This window comes from Phalangium opilio, unplaced genomic scaffold (genome assembly GCF_054372755.1).
Source record: "Phalangium opilio isolate 3A_F unplaced genomic scaffold, DU_Popi_V2 ptg000002l_1, whole genome shotgun sequence".
In the NCBI taxonomy this organism is placed as follows: domain Eukaryota; kingdom Metazoa; phylum Arthropoda; class Arachnida; order Opiliones; family Phalangiidae; genus Phalangium; species Phalangium opilio.
In genome coordinates this window covers 1,295,445-1,317,604 of record NW_028324144.1, presented here as the reverse complement: position 1 = coordinate 1,317,604, position 22,160 = coordinate 1,295,445, and the positions used below count along the sequence as shown (strand labels likewise).

At 36.9% G+C, this 22,160-nt stretch overlaps 2 protein-coding genes across 5 annotated transcripts; one reads left to right on the top strand and one right to left on the bottom strand.

Moving 5' to 3' along the window:
• Positions 1 to 63: 63 nt before the first annotated feature.
• Positions 64 to 22,058, bottom strand: phr6-4 ((6-4)-photolyase). Of its 2 annotated transcripts, none has more exons than XM_089870849.1 (11): positions 21,982 to 22,058; positions 21,582 to 21,728; positions 2,691 to 2,914; positions 2,041 to 2,235; positions 1,801 to 1,910; positions 1,570 to 1,727; positions 1,012 to 1,326; positions 764 to 904; positions 477 to 698; positions 272 to 404; positions 64 to 166 (listed from the first exon to the last, which is right to left on the bottom strand). In XM_089870849.1, exons 3-11 carry the CDS (start codon positions 2,909 to 2,911, stop codon positions 84 to 86), a joined length of 1,578 nt encoding a protein of 525 aa, XP_089726975.1. In that variant the 5' UTR covers positions 2,912 to 2,914; positions 21,582 to 21,728; positions 21,982 to 22,058; the 3' UTR covers positions 64 to 83. The 2 variants fall into 2 exon arrangements, with proteins under 2 accessions (XP_089726975.1, XP_089726976.1); XM_089870850.1 differs by lacking the exon at positions 21,982 to 22,058 and adding an exon at positions 21,751 to 21,828 and having other exon boundaries at positions 21,582 to 21,637.
• LOC149718163 (protein Wnt-7b-like) lies at positions 8,823 to 21,259 on the top strand. 3 transcript variants are annotated; one of them, XM_089870840.1, is made up of 5 exons: positions 8,823 to 9,272; positions 9,594 to 10,314; positions 19,924 to 20,177; positions 20,246 to 20,553; positions 20,623 to 21,259. In XM_089870840.1, the coding sequence occupies exons 2-5, from the start codon at positions 10,178 to 10,180 to the stop codon at positions 21,142 to 21,144; spliced, it is 1,221 nt and encodes a 406-aa protein (XP_089726966.1). In that variant the 5' UTR covers positions 8,823 to 9,272; positions 9,594 to 10,177; the 3' UTR covers positions 21,145 to 21,259. The 3 variants fall into 3 exon arrangements, with proteins under 3 accessions (XP_089726966.1, XP_089726965.1, XP_089726967.1); XM_089870839.1 differs by having other exon boundaries at positions 8,823 to 9,495; XM_089870841.1 differs by lacking the exons at positions 8,823 to 9,272; positions 9,594 to 10,314 and adding an exon at positions 17,375 to 17,880.
• Positions 22,059 to 22,160: the final 102 nt, after the last annotated feature.

Sequence of the window (22,160 nt, the reverse complement as noted above, 5' to 3'; positions counted from 1 at the left end):
CTATCCATATGTCCCGTATTTGAATAACGGTTATTAATAAAGATAGTATAATATAATATAATATAATATATTAAAAATATTATTTATTTTTTCTTTAAAAACGCTGTTATTGGTTTGGTACCCTTCTTTGGGTTACCTTTAACCTTTTTAGCTGGTGGAGATTCATCTGAAAATATAGGTAATATGTCTTTGTTAGTACATTCTTTGAGTGACCCTGGTTTGACCCTGAATTTACACAAAGACGTTCGTCAGATTAAAAAAAATTCTGTACCAGATTGAACGTCACTATTTTTCTTTCCATAAGCTTCCCCCATTCTTTTGAGATTAACTTTGCGTGCATTCTCGTGATTTACGATTCTTTTGGGATAATTTTTACCCAGAATGCAACCAGCTGTTCGTAAAACCTTCACATTAAATTAAGTACATTAGGCTTAAGTACTTGGGAATTAAAATTAATTAGGTCTTTATTAATTTACGTCAGGAGGTGCGTCCCACGGTTCGTAAATGTACTTAGCCGGAAGTTTCCTTAATACCGGAACATACTTCCGGATGTAATCACCATTAGGGTCCGTTTTCTTCCCAAAAGCAATTGGACTATAAACCCTAAAATACTGATGGAAGAACGCGCTCGCTGAGAGCCACATCCAATTGGCCGCGTTTAAACTCCAATCAGCGTCCAAGAGGAGTTCTTCAAAGACCTAAGAATGACGACACCACATTGGTAACTATAGATTTCAGGTCCGTCATGGTGCAACTGTAGTACCTTCATTCCTTCAACCCAAGATATCCATAAATCACCCCGTGTTAGAAAGCAAGCCACAGCGTGACGCGCTAAGTGGTGTATCCATCCTTCCTCGCGGAGTTGCGTCATAATGGCGTCGATAAAGGGGTAACCCGTTTGACCCTGGTGCGATTCATTTCAGTGGTTTTTTAAACAATATTGTACATATCCATTTGGACTTCCCGAGGGGGGTTGTCATTTGATAAAACATGCCAAAAAGCAAGGCTTACGTTGGTCCAAGCTTCTAAATGTTCCGGATTACTTTGCCACGGTATTTGTCTACAGATTGGGTTATCTTCCATGCGGTCAAAGTTGGGGGTGACCGAACCAACGGTGTAAAAGAATTCCCTCCACATTAATTGTCCGTGTAAAGACACTGGTGGTTTCGAATAACCATTCTTCGAACTACTATAAATATCTTGTAGCTTCCAATAAAAGGTTTTCGCCGATAAACAACCGAATTTGATATATGGGCTAAGTACAGTTGTACTTGGTTCGATACTATTTGGTGACGTATTCGGTTTCTCAAATTTACAAACCCAAATCTACAGCCATTTAATTGGGAAATACAAAGAGATCTATTTATTATCGGGGTCTCTAAAATATGTTGAAGACCATTGTTTCTGGAAAAGCACAACTCAAACCACGGATCTTAGTAACACGTCTCTATAAGCATAAGTTTATAAGATACGATCCATAAGTATGACACATTACCCTAAGCTAAAAATTACTAATTTTTGGTATATCCTTTTCAAGAAACCACGACCTTTTACGATTTTTTAAATTACGGTTTTGGACAGTTTTTCTTCCATTCGCTTTAAAGCTTCGGTTTCACCACCGGGAAATTTACAAGGACCCAACTTTGACGCGTCAACACCTAATTCTTCTAACGTGGGTATACCAAATTCTTTATCGTGGTTTGCCTTAATCACCGGTGTTGATATCTCTATAGATACGTGTAATTTCATTGCATAATTACATTAAACTTAATTCGCGTTTAATTAATGGGTTATAATTACCCCCGAAATTGGGGCATTCAACTGGCTTCGAAGGTGGTCCTAATTTACTAGCGGCTGTTAAAAAACCCTGGTAAGTTAGAGGGGCTTTCCCTCCACACGAAGACACGATTCTAAAAGTTAATTACTTAGTTTAAATACGATTAAATAAAAAATAAAGTTATATTTATCGGGTTAAGAAAATTCAGAGAACAAGTTGGTTCGCACGGAATTATCTAAGGTTTGGGAACGATGATTACGTACTTTTCGGTATCGAAGATGGTATGGGAGACTTCCTTGTGAACTTTAACCCCCATTTCTTTGGCTAATTCGTCTATTTCGTGGTCACGTTTTTTAGCGTATGGTTCCGTATCAACTTCGTAAGTTAAAAGACCAATTTTCCATTCTTTAAAGAATTTTCGAAAGACGTCTTTCGGATTCCCACGTAAAATAAACAGCCTAAAACGTTTAAAAGTTCAGGATGGCCCGTAATTTGCGAGGGCAGATACAAGGATACGGGAAACAACTGATTGGAATTGAATTGCCCTAAAGAAACTGGTCATGACAGCCTCGCAACTTATCTAATTCTTTCTACCATTTCCAACGATTCTAAATACTTTGGAGTTACAATTTAACAATCAGGGTTCGAGTAATTAAGCAAAAGTGAGCCCGTTTGTCTGATCGAAGTCGCACTGGTATTGTTAGTTAGATTAGGATATCTAATGTATACTTGAAGATACATGCGCTAAACAATAATATAAATCAGAGTGTGGTTCAATTCCTGGCACACGAGCAACACTCGTCTAAAATATTGTACTCTAATTGCTAAACAGAAGTATGTTAAACCAAAGTTATCAAGGACAAATCCGAAGGAGAGAGGCTACAGCCTTAACGTTAGGTGAAGGTGATCCTACCTAGAATTATGTTTTTTGAGGGACTGATCCAAATCGTCCAAACTTTGGATTAAAAATCTCCATCTGTTGGGTCCAACCCTCATTTCTCTAGCGATGATGGGATCCAGAACAAAAACTGGACGCAGTGTCTTTGATTTCTCGATAGCGGCGACTAAGGCGGGATTGTCACGAAGACGGAGTCCTTTTCTAAACCAATGAACGCCATTCGATTCTTTACCCATAACCTGTAATTACCAAAAAATAAAAAAATGAAAAATTTCCCCTAAAAGATTTAATAAAATAAATTGATTGCGAGAATATACATTAAGAAACACCCACGTGAAGTCATTCCACGAGAACAAGGAATAAATAGAATTATCACCTGAATATTGTACTACAAGGTTACATTTTCGACTCAAAATTGATTTCCCAAAGAACATCCCCCTGCATATCCTACATCAAAATTGATTTCCCAAAGAACATCTTTTCAGAAACACCCTGCATATCCTACAGACTGTAACTAGGCTTAGCACTTTAATATTTTTATTATAAAAATATTCATGGTAGACTTTAATAAATTCCCAATGATGATAATATATAGTTGTTAACGCCAAAAGTAGAGGAATTTAAACAATAAATCTTCAATTAACGTTAAAAACCTTCAATTTAATTTCTATTATGATTAATTAAGCAAAAATGGGTGGAAAATGCCGACGAAATTTTAATTTTAGCTCCCGGGGATAATTCCTACGTCTGTAATATTAACTAGCAATAAAATGCATTATTAATAAAGTCATTTAGTATTAAAAAAAATTAACTACTTCATATTTCTAAGATATATTCGTTGCTTGCCGAGTAGCGAACAAAATCAAGTAGTTTGAAGTTGAACCCTTCGTACGTAACTTAGAAAGCAAACGGTTGCCAGCGCGCGCTAAGTCTCACTCAATTTAGTCGTTAATTGAGCCGAGCAAATTCTAATTAACAATTCTACGCGTAGACTATCTTCCCCCTCAAAAAATAAAACAGAGAAGGCGCTAAACGTTTTATTATTCTTCTTGTAAACTTATTAGTGCCTACACTCTGATACTCAAATACTCATTTGGCAAAAAATATTTCTTCCAAAAACGAATATCTTTCTACCAGCAATCGTTTCTTCAATCCCACGTAACCGCGTTAAAAGAATGAACAATTCACCACTCGATTATGTTTCAAAGGCTTATTTGTATAGAAATAAGCGCGGGTCAAAGGGCAACGAGCGTATTTGACCTCTGAACCTAACACATCAACCAACTCCTCAATTAGTTAAATGTTTACATGTGTAACTGCGTATAAAAGTGAGCCATTCGGAAGTTCAGAGTTTGGGTGCTTCTTAATTAGCACAATTAGGAACTAAATGCGGGGATTGGTTACGGGTGATTGTCCTTGCTGCGGGTAGAAAATTGACCATTTTGACTCGCTATTCAACTAGGGCACACAAAGAGTCGGTCTCAGAGACACGGGGTACCTCTAATGTAAAGGGACCCGCTTGCGAGCGGAACAAGACTGGGTTGGACCAGACTTTTAATACGAGGTGACCACGGATCTAATTATTTATAAAACCGGAGCTTCTTTATAAGGCAACCAAATCAATCAATATTATCAGACCACAAAACCTTTCTAAAAATATTCAATTTAGCTGCGAAAATCTAAAGTTGAACATACCGGATAATTTTCTATTAATATATTTTAATTGAAAGAATGTGGTATTTAATTTAGTTAAATTATTCATTCAACCTATAGGGCCTAAATTGTTAAAATACCTTCTTGGCTGGAATATTTCTTTCGCTTAACCTCCGGGGTTAAAAATTCCTGAATTAAGAATCTCACCTTTTTTTAAATCCAATATAGCCCAGCAGACTAGACTGTATTGAAAATATTTATTTAATATAAAGTTATTTTTATTAAGAGAGCTACCGGTTTCAAAAGAAGCGAATGCTACGCTATTAACGATAAAGAGGCGAAAATCCCGGGGATGAGTTTAATTAGGGTTTTTAGCCAAGAATGCGTCAAATTAATTGGATTCTCTTGATAGACTTTAATTAATTAAAAGGGTATTAACATTCGACCCTTAGCGTGTCAAAAGAGCTCGCCTATAATAAATCGAAAATACCCAATTGAAACGACGATCGCCGCGCCCAAATAAATTTAAAGGGGGTAATAGATAATGAAATGTAACATATTCGATACTTTGGCCTATAGCGAATATAAGCGTATATAAGATTTCTGATCGATTCTAAGTACGATCTGATCGATTCTAAGTACGATCTGATCGATTCTAAGTACGATCTGATCGATTCTAAGTACGATCTGATCGATTCTAAGTACGATCTGATCGATTCTAAGTACGATCTGATCGATTCTAAGTACGATCTGATCGATTCTAAGTACGATCTGATCGATTCTAAGTACGATCTGATCGATTCTAAGTACGATCTGATCGATTCTAAGTACGATTTGATCGATTCTAAGTACGATCTGATCGATTCTAAGTACGATCTGATCGATTCTAAGTACGATCTGATCGATTCTAAGTACGATCTGATCGATTCTAAGTACGATCTGATCGATTCTAAGTACGATTTGATCGATTCTAAGCACGGTTTGATCGATTCTAAGCACGATCTGATCGGTTCCGAGTACGATCTGATCGGTTCCGAGTACGATCTGATCGGTTCCGAGTACGATCTGATCGGTTCCGAGTACGATCTGATCGGTTCCGAGTACGATCTGATCGATTCTAAGTACGATTTGATCGATTCTAAGCACGGTTTGATCGATTCTAAGCACGATCTGATCGGTTCCGAGTACGATCTGATCGGTTCCGAGTACGATCTGATCGGTTCCGAGTACGATCTGATCGGTTCCGAGTACGATCTGATCGATTCTAAGTACGATCTTATCGATTCGAAAACAATGTCCGAACGATTCCAAACTAATGTCCGAACGATTCTAAAATAAGATCTGATCGATTCTAAAATACGACGCTAAAAGAATGAAAAAAAATTGTTTTGAAAGCTTATTAATTAGAACTTGTTATACTGGTTGATTGGAAAATGTTTTTGATGTTTGAATCGAATAAATTACAGTCAGATTGAAAGAAAGGTGTTTTGCGTCCCGTGGCGATCGTTCCATACTTTTCATGGTCGTCGGGTACCACCCTTCTTCCCGAAGTTAAGTTTTCTGTGCCAGCTAGCTAGGGGTCGAAGGGTACGAGCCAACACAAAATACCAAACCCATACACGCTAACGGATCCGATCAGACTGCAGAACAAAAATAATCCCTTTAAAGATTTGAATGAAAAAAAGCAAATCACCAAATCTTTTGATTTCGGATTTCAGGAAATTTATTTACTCGCCCAATACATTTTTGGGCTCCGAGGTCGACATCGTGATGGAATGATTTCAAGGAGGGGTCGGATACTATATTTCCCAGAAATTTATACAAAATCTCGCTTTGATTTCAAGGATAGTCGTTCAAAATAGTTCAATTGTATTTACGATGCGTTAATTTAGGTTAGGTGTGGTTAAGGTTAGGTTAAAAGAGTTAGTTAGGTTGGGTCCCAAAGTGGAGGTCAGGTTATAGTCAAGACATTTTCAGATTCAACCTGCTTGACTTTTTCAGATTTTTCCCAGAGTATTTAACATAATTAGGGTTACGTTTGGTTAGATTAGGTTAGGGTCAAAGAGGGGGGGCTCAGTTTTCCGTCTTCTAGTGCAGGTAAAAAGAGATATTCAAGTCAGCAAGTAAGAGTCCATTTTAAAAGTATTATCAGAGACAAATTTGAAAGGTACTTGAAATGTTACCGTTAATCCATTTATTTACAATGGAGGACAGACGATGTCTTAACTATTTCTAAAAAAACATAATAATTATTTCCTATAGTCTCTAAGTGTCTTTGAAAGAAGCAATAATCCCTACACGTTTATCTAACAGATGATATCTTCCGAAGCTAAAATTTCCAAACCACTGAAAATACTAATATAAGCGGTGATATTACGAAACTTAAATTAGCCAGGGCAGTTACGAAATTCTTTTCTCGTAGTTAAGGAAATTCGAAACTACTGTAGAAGCCCAACAAGAAAAGGGAGTCAACCTGTTGTAGAATTTAGTTTTAAAGACGAAGGTACAAGAAGAAAAAAGAAAAAAAAATTAAGAAAAGAAGAAAAATTTGGGAGGTAACTCGGCGGCTACTCAATTGCAATTTTCAACGAGCATAAAAAACTTATTTTAAAACTAAAGGCGAATTTCCAAGTCGCAATTCTTAACCCTTTCCCGAATAAATTAAAGTTTCCGCACCGAGAACTACGCTACCTTCTCTATTATTTAAGCAAATTAGGCTTAAAAAACCTTCCTTTTTATACATTATGAAAACCAAGTAGGCCGGACCAGAAAAAATCTGTTCGCGAGTTAATTTAATTTTATAGTGAATATTGATTATTTCTCTTCTCTCCACACACTCTCAATGCATTTGATTCGCGTTTTGTGCATGTATGGTTAGCACGTACAAATATGTTTTGGAAAGTTGTTTGGAGTGAATTCCTGAGAAACACGTTTCAATTATAAAAGGATTTGGTTAAAAGAATGGTAATTTAAAAGAGCTCTTAGTTCAAGCTCGATGGACAAACTAGCGAAAGCTGAGGGCGACGGAATACGTAATGTTATCCGGGATAACTAAGAAAATAGTCCTTTGTCAAGTATGGGTAACCGGTGCTTCTCGACTCGTTGGAGTATCTACCTACACCTACACTGGCGTAATGTTATTTCTTAATGCCCCCGTTCGAGGAAGATTATGAGTCAGTCATGGGAATTTTTTTTTTTTGGCTCTGTAGCATGCACTCTTGTCGTCAAATAAAGGCGGCTACCATAAACCGACCACCACCACCAACCACCAAACTGCTGATAACAATTTAACGCGTCCATCAAGCGAAATTGGCCATCTCTTCTCACTCACTCACTCACTCGATAATATTGTTCGCCCCGTAAAAACTAAAACCCCTTTTTTGGAAGAAAGAAAAATATACCTTTAAACTTTCTTTAAGGAGATTAAGGCTTTCGTAAGACAATATCTTAAGTACCTTCAAGGTTTTAAAGGACGTCGTAAAGAATACAATTTATTGACTAGGGAATTTGTTTTCCCGGATTTTCGAACTTTTTTGCAATTTTTACTGTAAACACCTATGATTTCCTGTAGAAAGGGTATTTTCACAAGAACAACAAACCTTTTCACATGAACAACAAGCATTTTCACGTGAACAGCAAACCTTTTCACATGAACAACAAACCTTTTTACATGAAAAACAAGCATTTTCACATGAACAACAAGAATTATCACATGAAAAACAAGCATTATCACATGAAAAACAAACCTTTTCACATGAAAAACAAACCTTTTCACATGAAAAACAAACCTTTTCACATGAAAAACAAACCTTTTCACATGAAAAACAAACCTTTTCACATGAAAAACAAACCTTTTCACATGAAAAACAAACCTTTTCACATGAAAAACAAACCTTTTCACATGAAAAACAAACCGTTACACATGAAAAACAAACCGTTACACATGAAAAACAAGCATTTTCGCTAGCAAAACAATCTTTTCTCCCAGAAAACACTATATCATCTAAAAAAAAACAACTCCCCACAGAACAACAATTTTTTCCCTACGATAATTTCCCTTAGAAAAACCAATTTCCCCATAGACAAACCAGAACTAAACCTCAGAAAAGCACCAATTCCCAAAGAAAAACCATCACTTCCGCCTAGAAAAAACTACTTCCCCATAAAAAAAACTACTTCCCTCTGAAAAACACTTCGTTCTCCTAAAACAACCCAATCAAATTACCCTCAAATAAAACTCGAAATACTTAGCAGGGCACCAGTCAAAATTGTTAAGTACATTTATAAAGGTGGAGCTTAGACCCAACACAAAAAAAAACCTCCCCTCAAATTCAATTCCCATCAACTTTTTCGTGGAAGTCAAAAGAGAAAGAAAGAAGTATGTTATAAATTACGACTTTAATTATCGTTAACAATAAAGAAGGCGTAGTAGAGAGCCGTCCTACAACTCCAGTCCATCCTGCAGACTCGACTCCCGGGAAAAGAAAGAAGACCCTAACCATTCTAAAACAGTTCCCCAACAGAAAAAAGAACTTGGTACTTGAGTGAGGTGGCGACACGTGGGATGCCACCCCTCCTAACCCGCCGATTTTTCACATCGATTCCAGTCAATACCTAGATCTTTTTAAAAGAATGGCTAAATTCATCCCCAGAGGTTTTCTTGACGTTCCCGAAGAAAGCGGGAAATTTCTAAACTCGCGCCAAAAATCACGAGCTGACAAAAAAGTCTAGAAACTTCCAACTTTATGGAACTTTAAATATGTTCACAAAATACTGACCAAAGTGGCGTGAAATTGGTTCAAAGAATGGTGAAAAATTAGACATCTAAGGCAATTTGAAGGATGAAACGCGATAATTTAAATTAAAAAGTAAATAAAATAAGTTCAAAGTTGAAATGAAATAAGATCAAAAACAATTTTCATCGAAACTTAAATCGTAAACAAAGTAATATAATTTAATCTAATATATTTAATTTTTTAATATTAAGTGTCAATTTAGTAACGACTTAAATCTAATTAACACTCTCTCTCGTCATAAAGAAGAACGGGTCGTGTTACTAAATTACTAAGGTTATTAAAAATGATTTACAAGTGTTTTACAACGTAACCTCCGCGACCCCACTATCGTAACTTAACCCTTTTTAGAAGTCATAACAAAATTTTCAAATGTAACGTTATTAATTTACTCCTTTCAAAACGTGTAAAGTTCAACGGTCGAAATATTTTAACAAATTATTTTTTTTTTTTTTTTCAATTTAAAAAAAAGTAAAATAAAAACCTTTATCGACTGAGGGAGAAGAAATCCGGTTTCATTTATCGCAACGATCGTTCTAGTAGCGGACGAACAATATCGTATATTATCGTTTTTGACGCCGTATCGATCAAGTTATAATCGATATCGTCTTCCTTAAGCGGCCCGTATCGTATCGATATCGTATATTATCGTTTTTCACGCTGTATCGATCAATCTATGATCGATATTGTCTCGAGGATCGGATCGTTTCGCGTCTATTTCTAACAATATCTTAAATTATCGTTTCTGATCAAGTGTCGATCAAGGATCAACCTAAATCGGTATCGTCTTCCGGATCGTATCTTCGTATCGACCTCTATTCGATAATCGAATATCGATCAATCTATAATCGATCTTGTCTTAAGGATCGAATCGTCTCGCGTCTATTTCTAACTCGCCGATGAATAAGTATCGATCAACCTAAATCGGTAACGTCGATAATCGAATCGCTCCTCCCAGAACCAATAAAATAAAAAAAAAACTGAGCGAATCGCGTCGATTCTTGGTAGGGAGGAATACGGACATCAAAATGTGACTTCCGATCGAGTTGGTTCGACATGCGACTCTGTACAGATTGGATTTATCACCTCAACTATAATCGAATTTTGAAGAAACTGATATTTTTGTTGCTGTTTGTTTTACAATCGCTTATCGTCTCCTCGCAATTACAGGCAACAAATATAGCAACATACAGGTGGGTTGAATTTCAATTTTAATTTAAAATATATTAGTGTCACATGCGTTGTTTAGACGCTAAAATCAATAAAATTATTATCTCACTAATGGATTAGAAAAAAGTCGAACTAAATTGTTGGGCCGAATTTAATCACTTAACCTAATCTTATTACGTCCCGGTTCGGTCTAATTTTCACGCATTCCATTTCCTTGTATAAGTTTAATTAAAATGGATGGCAAATTAGTTTAACTTAATTTAATTTAAACGTTGATTTATTAAAATAATTTAGTGATAGAATAAGAAGTTATTATTTTTGTGAACTTAATCGTATAGGCAGTGGTGCAAATCAGAATATAATATGTAATTCTTCGCCCAATTTTCCAAGATAATCTTTATAAAAATATCATAAATGTTCAGCTTTTAAATTATATAACGGTTCACTTCCACTAACCACACTTTAATCATCATTAATTTTAAACATACCCTAATTTAACCCACCGTGGGAGTAGACTATAAGTGGTTCAATCTATACCGCGGCCATTGTATGTCCCAGTAGAGTTCGGAACCTTGCCTGAACTGACTTAAAATTTCATAATATATATACGCTACTTTTATTATATAGTTTATTATTAAAATGCTCCAATCACCAAAAACCCAGTATACTAATCATGTTTTGCACACTGAATACTACCAGAACGTTAAGAGACCCAAAATTTATGGTCTTAACGGTTTTATCCTTATTTTGAAGTCATTTATTCGCAACCAGATGCGACAAAGTGATAATGGCAAAATATTAAAAAATAAAAATGAATAGGGGAAATTAATAATATACGTCTATAATTAAAATTATACAATATTATTTAAAACTGCACTATCCGTAATAAAAAGATGAAAATTCTGAATAATAAAAAAACCACGAAAAAACCTTCACATACAAACCCCTTAAAATAGATCATCAGTATTCAAAGAGAGTTCAAAATCTTCAATTATTAATATAATAGAATTAATGTCTTATTTATTATAATCTTCTAAGTCTAAAAAGGTCCGAGAAAAAACCTTGAAGCTAGTTTTTATTCGTCTACATGTCATCGTTTCTTGGGAGATGAGAGTCTATTTATTACGAGGGGCCAATCACTTCGCGTAATCGGCGGTGTACCTTTGACTGTGCTAAAGGGATTACGCGTAATCTTTAAGTTTCCAACCCTTGACAGTGCTTAAAATATTACGCGTAATCCGTAATTGATTTACAGACAGAGACTCTGGAGAGTGATTAGCCCCTCGGTTCATTATTAATAGAGATATCAAAAAGAGACGCGTTGAAAAACGATGAGCTCTGTTTAATGGAGGAGGGACACATACGTTTCAAATTTGTCTTCGCTTTTTAATTTCTAATTGCGCCGCTAAATTCCACGTCCCCCCTTCCTATAAGTGTCGGCTATTAAAGCGAAATTATTAAATCACGCTTTCACGTATAAAGAAAGGAACAGTGAATATTTCTAGTAATCGCTATTCGTGGAATACCGAGCGACTTTCGTCGAATTGTTAGTATAACGTGCATGGAGATGTGTCACTTTGAAATTCTATTAAGTCTACGGCATTTTGAATGGGGTGTTTTATGGATGACCCCTTAATTTAATTAGAAATCATTGTCTAGTTCAGTTTCATAATTAAATTTAAGGGGTCATCTTTAAAACTATTTTACGTTCATAACTCGTAAGCGGTGCCAATTGTGGCAAAATGCCATAGAAGTTACATTTTTAAAACCATCCCTATAAGGTCCATGGTTCAATATCGGTCTTAGTTCCCCAATCAAAGTAAAACATTCGTGTATTCACCGTTTACTATAGCGAAGATTCGCTACTCAACAAAAATAACAACCGAATCCATCAAAAGGTACCCGGGCCAAAATTGCAATTCGTTCCTCGCCAAACACCGAGTATACATTCCCGGCCAGCCGCCTTAATAGAGAATGAGGAGGTATAAGATATCAGAGAATCCATAGAGAATAAATTTCGTTATTTTTTCTTCTTCTTTTCTTAGATGTGATTGAATGATTAGAATGTCGGAGTGAGTCTCGCCCATTTACTCGATAATCTATATAATTCCAGTCTAATACTTCATAAATAACTTCTTTTAGTCCCCAAAAAAAAGTGCGGGGGTTTCGTGTACCCGGCGGGGAGGAGGAAGGGGGATATTTCCCGCCACTTTTTCTTTCACTATATAGCTCTTGTCTTCGTATATAGTCTATAATTTATTGAGAACTTTCGTGAATCACGGTGATTAAAAAAGGAACGCAAGCTGAATTCACAATATAAGTAATTTAAGGTTCGCTATAATACAGTCTACCCGTTTTTTCAGGCATTTTTTTATATGGTCCGACGATATCATCATATCATATGGAATGTTTAAAAGATCCTCTGGGTCCGACGGTTCTTAGAGGGTTCCCCCATATTACCATAAGTTTGTAAGATATGTTACATCCATAAGTTTGTAAATTCTGCTTACAAACTGGAGCTTGTCATTAAGTGAGTGAGGTAGGTCATAGATTCGAGGTAAAACGAGGTAGGCCTGGTGAGGCGCTGCTGTCAAAGGCTTAGTGATGCAGACTAAATAGGATAGTAAGATGGAATTAAGTCCTGCACAATTAACCACCGAGTGTAGGACTTCAATTCTCGTTTGTCTTGAGCTGTAAGTCTCTCAGTAGCATTACGAAGTATAGGAAGTCTCATACTTATGGAACGAACATATTACTTATAAACTTATCATGATAGATAACACTGTCCTCTGTCCAACGATACCCGAAATGGTCAAGCATAGGCCTACTAAACTGACGTTGAGAAAATGGACTTTGAAAAAGATCAATTTTCCTATAACCATAGCTAAAACTTCGTGCTAGTCTGTAGGCCTAACCACATTTGTTATTAGAGCATCTCCAGGAACATGCAGGTTTCGAACTGAATCGAACAGAATACTGAATTACCCAGGCAAATCAACTGGCAACAATTGTCCGATGAGTATCTACCCCCTCGACTATAGTCCATCTCACTTAAAAAGCCCCCGGGATCAGGAATTATTTATTTGAAACGCTAATAAACATTCCAACTTTGAGTCCAATTATCAAGGGGCCGGCTCGTATAGTCCTCTAAAACTAATGTATCATCATTTGCAAAGTATTATTTTCCTCGCAATCATGGAATACCTCCATTGTTCCATAATTGCAAAGCGGACATTTGAGCCCTTTTAAAACTGCAAACAATTATAAAGCGAAGAAGGATTGTGGCCGAACCGTAACCGTTTGGTTTTCAATTCTGCGTGGAATTTAATTTTATTAACCCGGTTCTTTTTTTGGTTATTTCCAATTTTGAAAAAAAAACGGTCTCAAATTTCAGAGCGGCCGCTTGTAAAATTGATTTCTTGGCAACACCTCCCTAAAACTATTTCGAAAACAACAATTATTCTTTTTAAAAGTCATTTTTCATTCACTCCTTATACGACAAAAAAGTTAATTTCGGGAGAAGAAAAAAAAACACGAAGAAATGGTGTATGGATTTCCAAGCTTCTTAGGGAGTTAGTTAGGTCAGGGAAGACATTTGGCCGGCTGGCTACCTAACTGGGTTCGTTCGTTCATTCGTTCGTTCCCTGCGCCTGAATTATACCCCTAACATAAATAGATTAACGCGAAATAATCAAAGACTAACTATACGATATTTACAGCTAAGTATATAGGCCCACTGCAGGGTTTTGCGATTTGAATATATTGACCAACTTTGAGATGTCTGACCTCAGAACTCTGTCGATTTTTTTAAAGATACGGGTAAATGTCTCGGGGTTATGATATTTAAGATTGTTCTTTGTCTAATGGTGTTATGTACTTGAGACAATTTCAACCATAGCTTGAGTAATTACGGTTGGTTCAAAAGATATGTTCCATCCATAAGTTTGTAATGACTGGTAACTTAGAAACTGGAGCTTGTAATTTTGAAGTGAGTGAGGCAGGTCATAGATTCTGGGTAAAGCGAAGACGCTTGGTGAGGGGCTGCTGTCAAAGGCCTAGTAATGCAGACTAAATGGGACTAGATGTAAGTCCTGCAAAATTAACCACCGAGTGTAGTCATGCAATTCTCGCTTGTCGTTCTCTAGTAACTATCTCGAGCTGTAAGTCGCTCAGTAGCATTACGAAGTATAGGTAGTGTCATACTTATGGAACATAACTATAGGTAACGTTGTCCTCTGTCCAATGATACCAGAAACGGTCAAGCATACTTAACTAACGTTGAGAAAATGTACTAAAGACTTCGTGTTAGTCTACATCCCTTTTCAGATTTTGGTTTCTTACAATAGATGTTTGGAGGTTGCTGGGACCGCGGGCGTAGGGGTTCGCGTAAAAGTCTCCAATTTCGGCGTTGGTAGGCAAGAATAATTGATCACCGATTGGGGAAAAAATTCAGAACATTACCCGACACAAAATTCGACGAATTTAAATGAGTTTCTCTCGTTTCTGGGAACGTGGGCTTGTTATAGGTATCACCGCCGCGCGCGTAACCTCCTAGAATGCCTTTAGGGTTAACGCTTAAATCATTTATACAGACAAATTTAAATTTTTCTAAGAAAAAAACGTTCAGTCCAATTTCCCGGCATTCCATTTTTGGCGGGCAATATATTTAAAATATTAATTTGAATATGAAATAAATAAAATCATTGACAAGCCCGAGATATATTAGTTATAGTCGATTTTAAATTGACTTATAAAAAAATTCGGCTAAAGATCAAACGAGACCAACACCCAAACGCGTGTTAAAATAATGAAAAATTTCTATAAAAATATTATAGTTCCTCGTTTAAGAATGGAAGTAAATAAAAGTAAAGTATTCTTCAAAGTAAATTGATCCTCTTTCAGACTCAAATTTATAGCTGACGTTTCCAGGTTTTCCCTGAATTTTTGCAGTCATTTTCCCTGACTATATTGTAAGCGATTTTCCCTGACCATTTACCGCCATTTTCCCTGACCATTTACCGCCATTTTCCCTGACCATTTACCGCCATTTTCCCTGACCATTTACCGCCATTTCCCCTGACCATTTACCGCCATTTTCCCTGACCATTTACCGCCATTTTCCCTGACCATTTACCGCCATTTTCCCTGACCATTTACCGCCATTTTCCCTGACCATTTACCGCCATTTTCCCTGACCATTTACAGCCATTTTCCCTGACTATTTACTGCCATTTTCCCTGACTATTTACTGCCATTTTCCCTGACTATTTACTGCCATTTTCCCTGACTATTTACTGCCATTTTCCCTGACTATTTACCGCCATTTTCCCTGAATATTTACCGCCATTTTCCCTGACTGAAGTTCTTATATTTGACTATTTAAAGTTAATCCACTTTTAATTCGAACTTAAATTAATCAATTTTCTATATAAGTTCCAAGATGGCGGCGTTGAATATTAGGGCTATAGCGCCCGGAACCATGTTGAAAATGGGCGACCCACGTTACGATAAAAGCGCGCGCTCAGCACCCACGTGCTCCTATTTTCCCGCCAAATCTGTTATGGTCCGCGCGCAAAAACCCCGGGGCTCCAAAAATAAAATCTAAAACTTCGCGCGCGTGATTGATGAAGACTTTAAAAAATTCTCGTAAACCCTACGCAGTTAACTCCTTTTTGCTTTAAAATAGTACAGCGCACGCGTCGTGAGATAGACCAATAGCTAACGTCGAACATGGTAAGGAAGTCAAGTTTCTTAATAGAAACAACCCCTTTTCAAAATCAAAAGAAAAACCTCCCTCCAACACTTAATTGTAAAAAAAAAAAAAAAAAATTTTCTTTTCTCAACTTTTAGAAAATTAAAGATATCATTACACGATAATGTTTTCCTTTTTAAGAAAGCGATCCTTTTAAAGTAACTGTTAAATAAATCCGAAACTAATTAATATTCAATTAAAAAATGGCAGTTTTTTTAAAGGGAGTATAAATATAAATTGGGAAATTAATCAAGTTAATTTTTAATTAAGAATGGTTGTAAAATATTCTTTCTGGGTTTTATACTCCCTTTAAACTCTTTCGAGACTCGTTTAATTGAAAAACGGGGTTAGGATTATTGATTTTATTATTGGCCAATGACTTTATTCGCGTCCGGGTTAGAACTTTTTTTCCGACTGAATGAAAGGTATATTTACTATTTAGAGAATTGGCAGGTACTAGCCTTAAGGTACGTTCTATTTTACATGAAATTTGAATGTAGCGCTACTAGACTATATAATTAGCGTTATCTAGCAATGATATATCTTTCGAATAAGCCACTATCGATGCCTAACTCCACTTTCCAGTGTCATTAAGTCTGTCATTATTAAAAGATACCGGGAAAAACCTTTGAATATGTCATAGCTAAACTTCTTTACTTTGAAATGACATAAAATACTTGGGGTTACAAAAACCAGACCTCTAGTAATTAAACAAAATATCCAGACAATCAATTCCAAATTCAATCCTTATTTTTAAAGTCTTTTAACTCTGATTTTACTAGAGATATAGTTAAATCCTTTTAGTATATTATAGTCCTATTTCTCCTCTTTCAAACGATTCTAAAAACTTGTGGTTTCAACAATCAGGGCTGAGTAATTAAGCAATATGTTCATAAACGTCCTATCCATAGGATTAACATGGACTTATTTAGACGACACCTTTTAACTCTGCTTCTACAAGAGATACGGGAAGTCCTTTGAGTATGTCATAGTCCCATTTCTATTCTTTCCAACGATACTAAATACTTCAGGTTACAACAATCAGAGCTCGAGTAATTAAGCCAAATGTAACATCATAAACTTCCTCTCCATAGGATTAAAATGGGGTTATTGACACGACCCCTTTTAACTCTGGTTCTATAAGAGATACGGGGAAGTCCTTTGAATATGTTATAGTCCTATTTCTCCCCTTTTTAAAGATACCAAATACTTGGGGTTCCGACAACCATGGCTCGAATAATTATGCAAAATAGCAAAAGATACCCCAACACAATTCGGACTATGTCTGCAGACCGACTCTCCCGGCCCAATCCAATGAGATTATACAATAAATTCTTAAAAGTTAAGGCGGTAAATTAACCACTAACAGAGGCCTCTGAGACTCAAAACTCAAAAACTATTTATACCTTCTTGAGAAGTTGAAAATTACCCCGGGAGTAAGAAGAAAAATGTGAACGGTGAGGGCCACTTTAAAGTTTAAAGCTGCAGCACTCATTTTCCACCCTCCGTAAGACGAGAGCTATAGGTATAGTTTATTATCTTATCTAACAATATTCTCTATAGAGTACCGCTTGCTTCCTTTTAGAAACACCCAGTGACTACGAATTGCTAACTAATTAGCCTCATTGAACTTAAGCCTAACCTTGTATGGGGAAAACGTTTCTAAACCAGTTTTAACCTAACATATAAAAAACGAAACGAAAAAAACAGCCTAGAATAAAGCCATAATTATACTACAATAATTTCCAGACAAATATTCATATAACAAATGAATAGATTCATTATAATTGTAAGTTCGGAAACAAAAGGCCTCGGAAAATGTTTTTTCTCTTTTTACGTGAGTTGAAGTTTTGAACTTTCGCGTGACAATTCATTATGAATTATGGGCAGCCCACCCAGATACTTAATAGAGTCGCTTAAGTCATTAAAGGGAAGATAAACTAGCTCGCTTATAAAGCGGGTATTTCAACTTCCCTTGACGATTAAAGGAATGCGCAACGCGTTATATATAGCGGAACTATTTCGTGAAGTAGTGATTGGGCAATGTCACGTGACTTTACGGGATAGATTCAACGGAAATAGTGATGGCCTACGAAATCCACGCATGTCCAGTAGAGCTCTATTTGATGGAAGCGTTAGATACGATTGATATAGGCCCCGCCCCTACATATCACATTAGCATTGAGAATAATTTTATTATAGTTTTCACTGTTGGGGTTATAGAAAATTCTTCCCCCCTCTTCTCAGCTTAAACTTAAGTGCAGTGTTGTCAGGCCCTCTGTCAGTCTCAAATTGGTCAGTTAAAGGGACTGCAAGAAGGCATGGGCGGGTGGGTAAAATGTATTTGAAATACGTCACAGACATCACCTGATGCCAAGATACAAAGGCTCCTCATGGAGTGGAACTGGACATCTAATCCTTGTTTTTCGCGAGATTGCAGCGCCAATTCCATGAAGTGGTAGTTTTCGAAATAAAACGAACTAAGCTTCTTCGAACCACGCCTCTCCTCGGTCACGTGCCTCTGACGTATTTCAAATAATTTTACCCACCCGCCCATGCCTTGTTTACAGTCCCTTTAAATAACGAGTGAAACTGAACTGCTAACCTCTAGTGGGGGAGTAAAGCTGATTGGGCGAGCGGGGGTATGACGTTAGGTAGGAGGGGTTTCTTCCGTACTGCTCTGTTCCTATACCCCGATTGTCTATCATCTGAGACGCTTAGTCTATCCCAATAGGAACCAAGCCGCTCAATGTTTATAACAACTTAGAAATATTTTAAGTTTAGAAAAAGAAAAGGCGCAAATTCCTTTTAGTAAACTAACAAAAGAGCGCGCTGAGCAATTATCATGCTAGGAGTTAAGTAAATTTACCCAAGTTCTTTCGCTTGGTTGGTAAACTTTGAGATGAAAAAAGGTCTTTATAATATCGCGCTAGGCTTAACCTTTTTGAAGTCTTTTCAGATTACGTGGGACTATTAAAAGAGATTTGGTTTTCTTTCTTTTACTTTTGAGGTCTCGTGGTGGTGGTAAATAAATAACGTTTAAATCCCGCCAAAAAGTAAAAAGGGCGCCAAGCAGTCTGCCTAAAAAAAATTCTCCCCCGCCGAGACCAGAGAGAGATTTGATTCGAGTTATTCAACTTAATAAGACTTCTTGGAAAATGTCCATCTATGTCTTAAAGTGATACTGAAATACCTTGACGTCCTTAATATTATTATTTTTAAGATTTCGAAACGGATTCCGTGAAAGCTAGTTAAAAATCCATCACCCACACAAATCATAGACTATATATTTCTAGAGGACTAGAATACAAGACCCAACCAACAAATAAACAAGTTGGCTTGGTCTAAGGGATAGGATCACGTGACTAACAAAGTTGACTGTAGTTAGTACCATCTGTCGTTGACCGACGAAAATAAATCACTTATTTTTCTGATGGGATTAGAATCTAACTCTTAGGGTAAAACAGAACAGGTTCTGCGCATGACAAAATCAAGCCTATCATGTTATCCCTTTCTCGCCTCAAAACCCGAGTTCGTGATAAAAATTCAAACGATTTGATGGGTCCGTCCGAGTCCCAATTTTCCCATCCCCTATGGGAATTATAAGATCCATGTTTTAAGCCTTAGGGTATCCACCTGTATTTGATTATAACCTTCACCTTTAGGTTCCTTATTACTGGTATACGCCCTCTATATATTTTTCCCCTGACTTTTAACAATTAACTTCTATGGCCTCTGTTCCACCCCGTAATATTTCTCGTAATTGAAAATATGAAAAGACCACAAAAAAAAAAGAAACTTCGCCATTAATTTTAAATATAATTGAAAAATGTAATTACTTGGACTTAAAAAAATAACCGTACGTTCTCATTCGTTTCAGGTACAGACATCAACGCTCACTTTCATTAAGCGCTCTTAATATCTGCAGTCGTATTCCCGGTTTAACCTCGACTCAAGCGACTCTCTGCCGACTGCGACCCGACTTGATGGTGGCCATTAGCAAAGGGGCCCAATTGGGACAACTCGAATGTAGAAAGAAATTCAAGTTTCAAAGATGGAATTGTAGCGCCACCATCGATACAGCCTTAGCAATTGGACTCAAGACTCATCCTAACAAGTACTTCAGTAACCCGGGTAATTACGAAATTTAACGCGTCATTAGCCCTTAGGAACCATTGTCTAATTTTTAATTACATCTTTAGGGAGCAGAGAAGTAGCGTTTCTTTATTCCGTTACGTCAGCCGGTGTGGTCTATACGGTATCCCAATGGTGCAGTCGGGGAATGTTGCGTCATTGCGGATGTGACAACAGACATCCCAAGTCAATGAGTAAAAGGGCGCAAAAATGGGACAATACCGAGGGAGGAAAATGGAAGTGGGGTGGATGCAGCGTCGACGTTCGCTACGGAATTAAAATAGCCAGGATATTTCTGGACTCCAAAGAAACGAGGACCCTAACCAAGGACCAGTACGCTGTGGTCAATATGCATAATAACCGAGCGGGACGTAAGGTAATGTCGGGAAGTGTTTTATCGGGAATCATAGTGTTTTAAGAATGGTTTTAAATTCTCTCTCTACAGGCTGTCTTGCATAAAGTTCGTCTACAATGCAAGTGCCACGGTGTTTCCGGTTCTTGTTCTTTGCGAACGTGTTGGAGAACATTACCACCGTTTAGTTTGGTGGGTGACCACTTAATCGAACGTTATCGACGAGCCAAACGTGTCGTGGTCAGTCCCAAAAGCAAAATGGGCTTACCCCTATCGGCTAATTCGCGAACCCAAAGGATGCCCTCGAAACATTTTAGACTTTCAACCACTAACGAAAAGGGTAAACCACGACCCAAAGATTTGGTTTATTCCGAAAGGTCACCCGATTATTGCCAAGCCAATAACGAAATGGGTATTTTAGGAACGCGCGGACGTTATTGCCGCAAGAGTTCCTCGCCCGATGACGAGGATAGTTGCCATTTTTTGTGTTGCGGCCGAGGTTACGATACTCATTTGATTAGAAAAACGTGGCAATGTAATTGCAAGTTTCATTGGTGTTGCTCGGTGCAGTGTAACACGTGTACTAAACTAGTTCAAGAATTTACTTGCAAGTAATACAGCTTCATTTTAACTAAATCATTTATGACCAACCCAACGATTTCCTTTTCAATACTTCCCATAGAATTATTTATATTTCAATAAAATGTCCAATAAAATATTTTATCAATAAGTGTGTCGTTCATTTTCGAATTGCTTTCTCGCATCAATAAATAGTTAAATACACGCAACCAGCCAATGATATCAAATTAATACAACTTGAAACCATTTCATAGCACGGTATTAAAAGTGCAAATTTGAGTAGTAGCTTTCCCCCTATCCCCTTCTACTCTCCTCCCCCCAAATCCTCGAGCCGTCGGCGGCTTTAAGTTTTTAATGACAAAACAGACAAAGGCTTAACACATTGTAGTTTTCTATTCTTAAATCTTTTACCTTCACCCGTTCACCGCCGTGCTAACAATTAACTAAACGAAATAAACAGAAAATAAGCTTACCGTTTTGTTGTTCTTTAGCTAATCTTGATTCTTTGGTAAAAGCGATAACGTTTTGATATCAGCGTGTCGTGATATGGATAACAAACGATTACGTAACTTCGCTAACGCAGCGGACACACACGATATGCATCCCATACATTAGCAGAACTAGAAGCAGAGTTAACACAGACAGAGTATAAGTATTTTCTCACATAGCAAAAGTCTATAGATTTTTAATTAATTTTTGCAAAAAAAGCATTGTGGCTTAAATGTGAGGAGTGACAATAAAAATTTAAATCAGAGAAAAAAATAAAAGTAAGTCAGGTAAAATGACAGGGGGACTACTAAGGCTGGCTAGGGCTAAAACGGAATAATAAATACTACGCCTAGTTAAATGTTTAAAATAATACATAAGTCTTACGAAAAATCTGTCAAATTTCAAGCTTGCCCTGAGAATTTATTACTTCGCGAAATTATTGAGAGAGAGAGATGTTTCTAGACTCGGTTTTTACTTACTCAGTGTAGAAGTTTCCATAGGAGCAACCCGTATTGCTTCTATAGTAGTTCCTTTAACCATTAAACCCCCCTTGATTGGGGGAA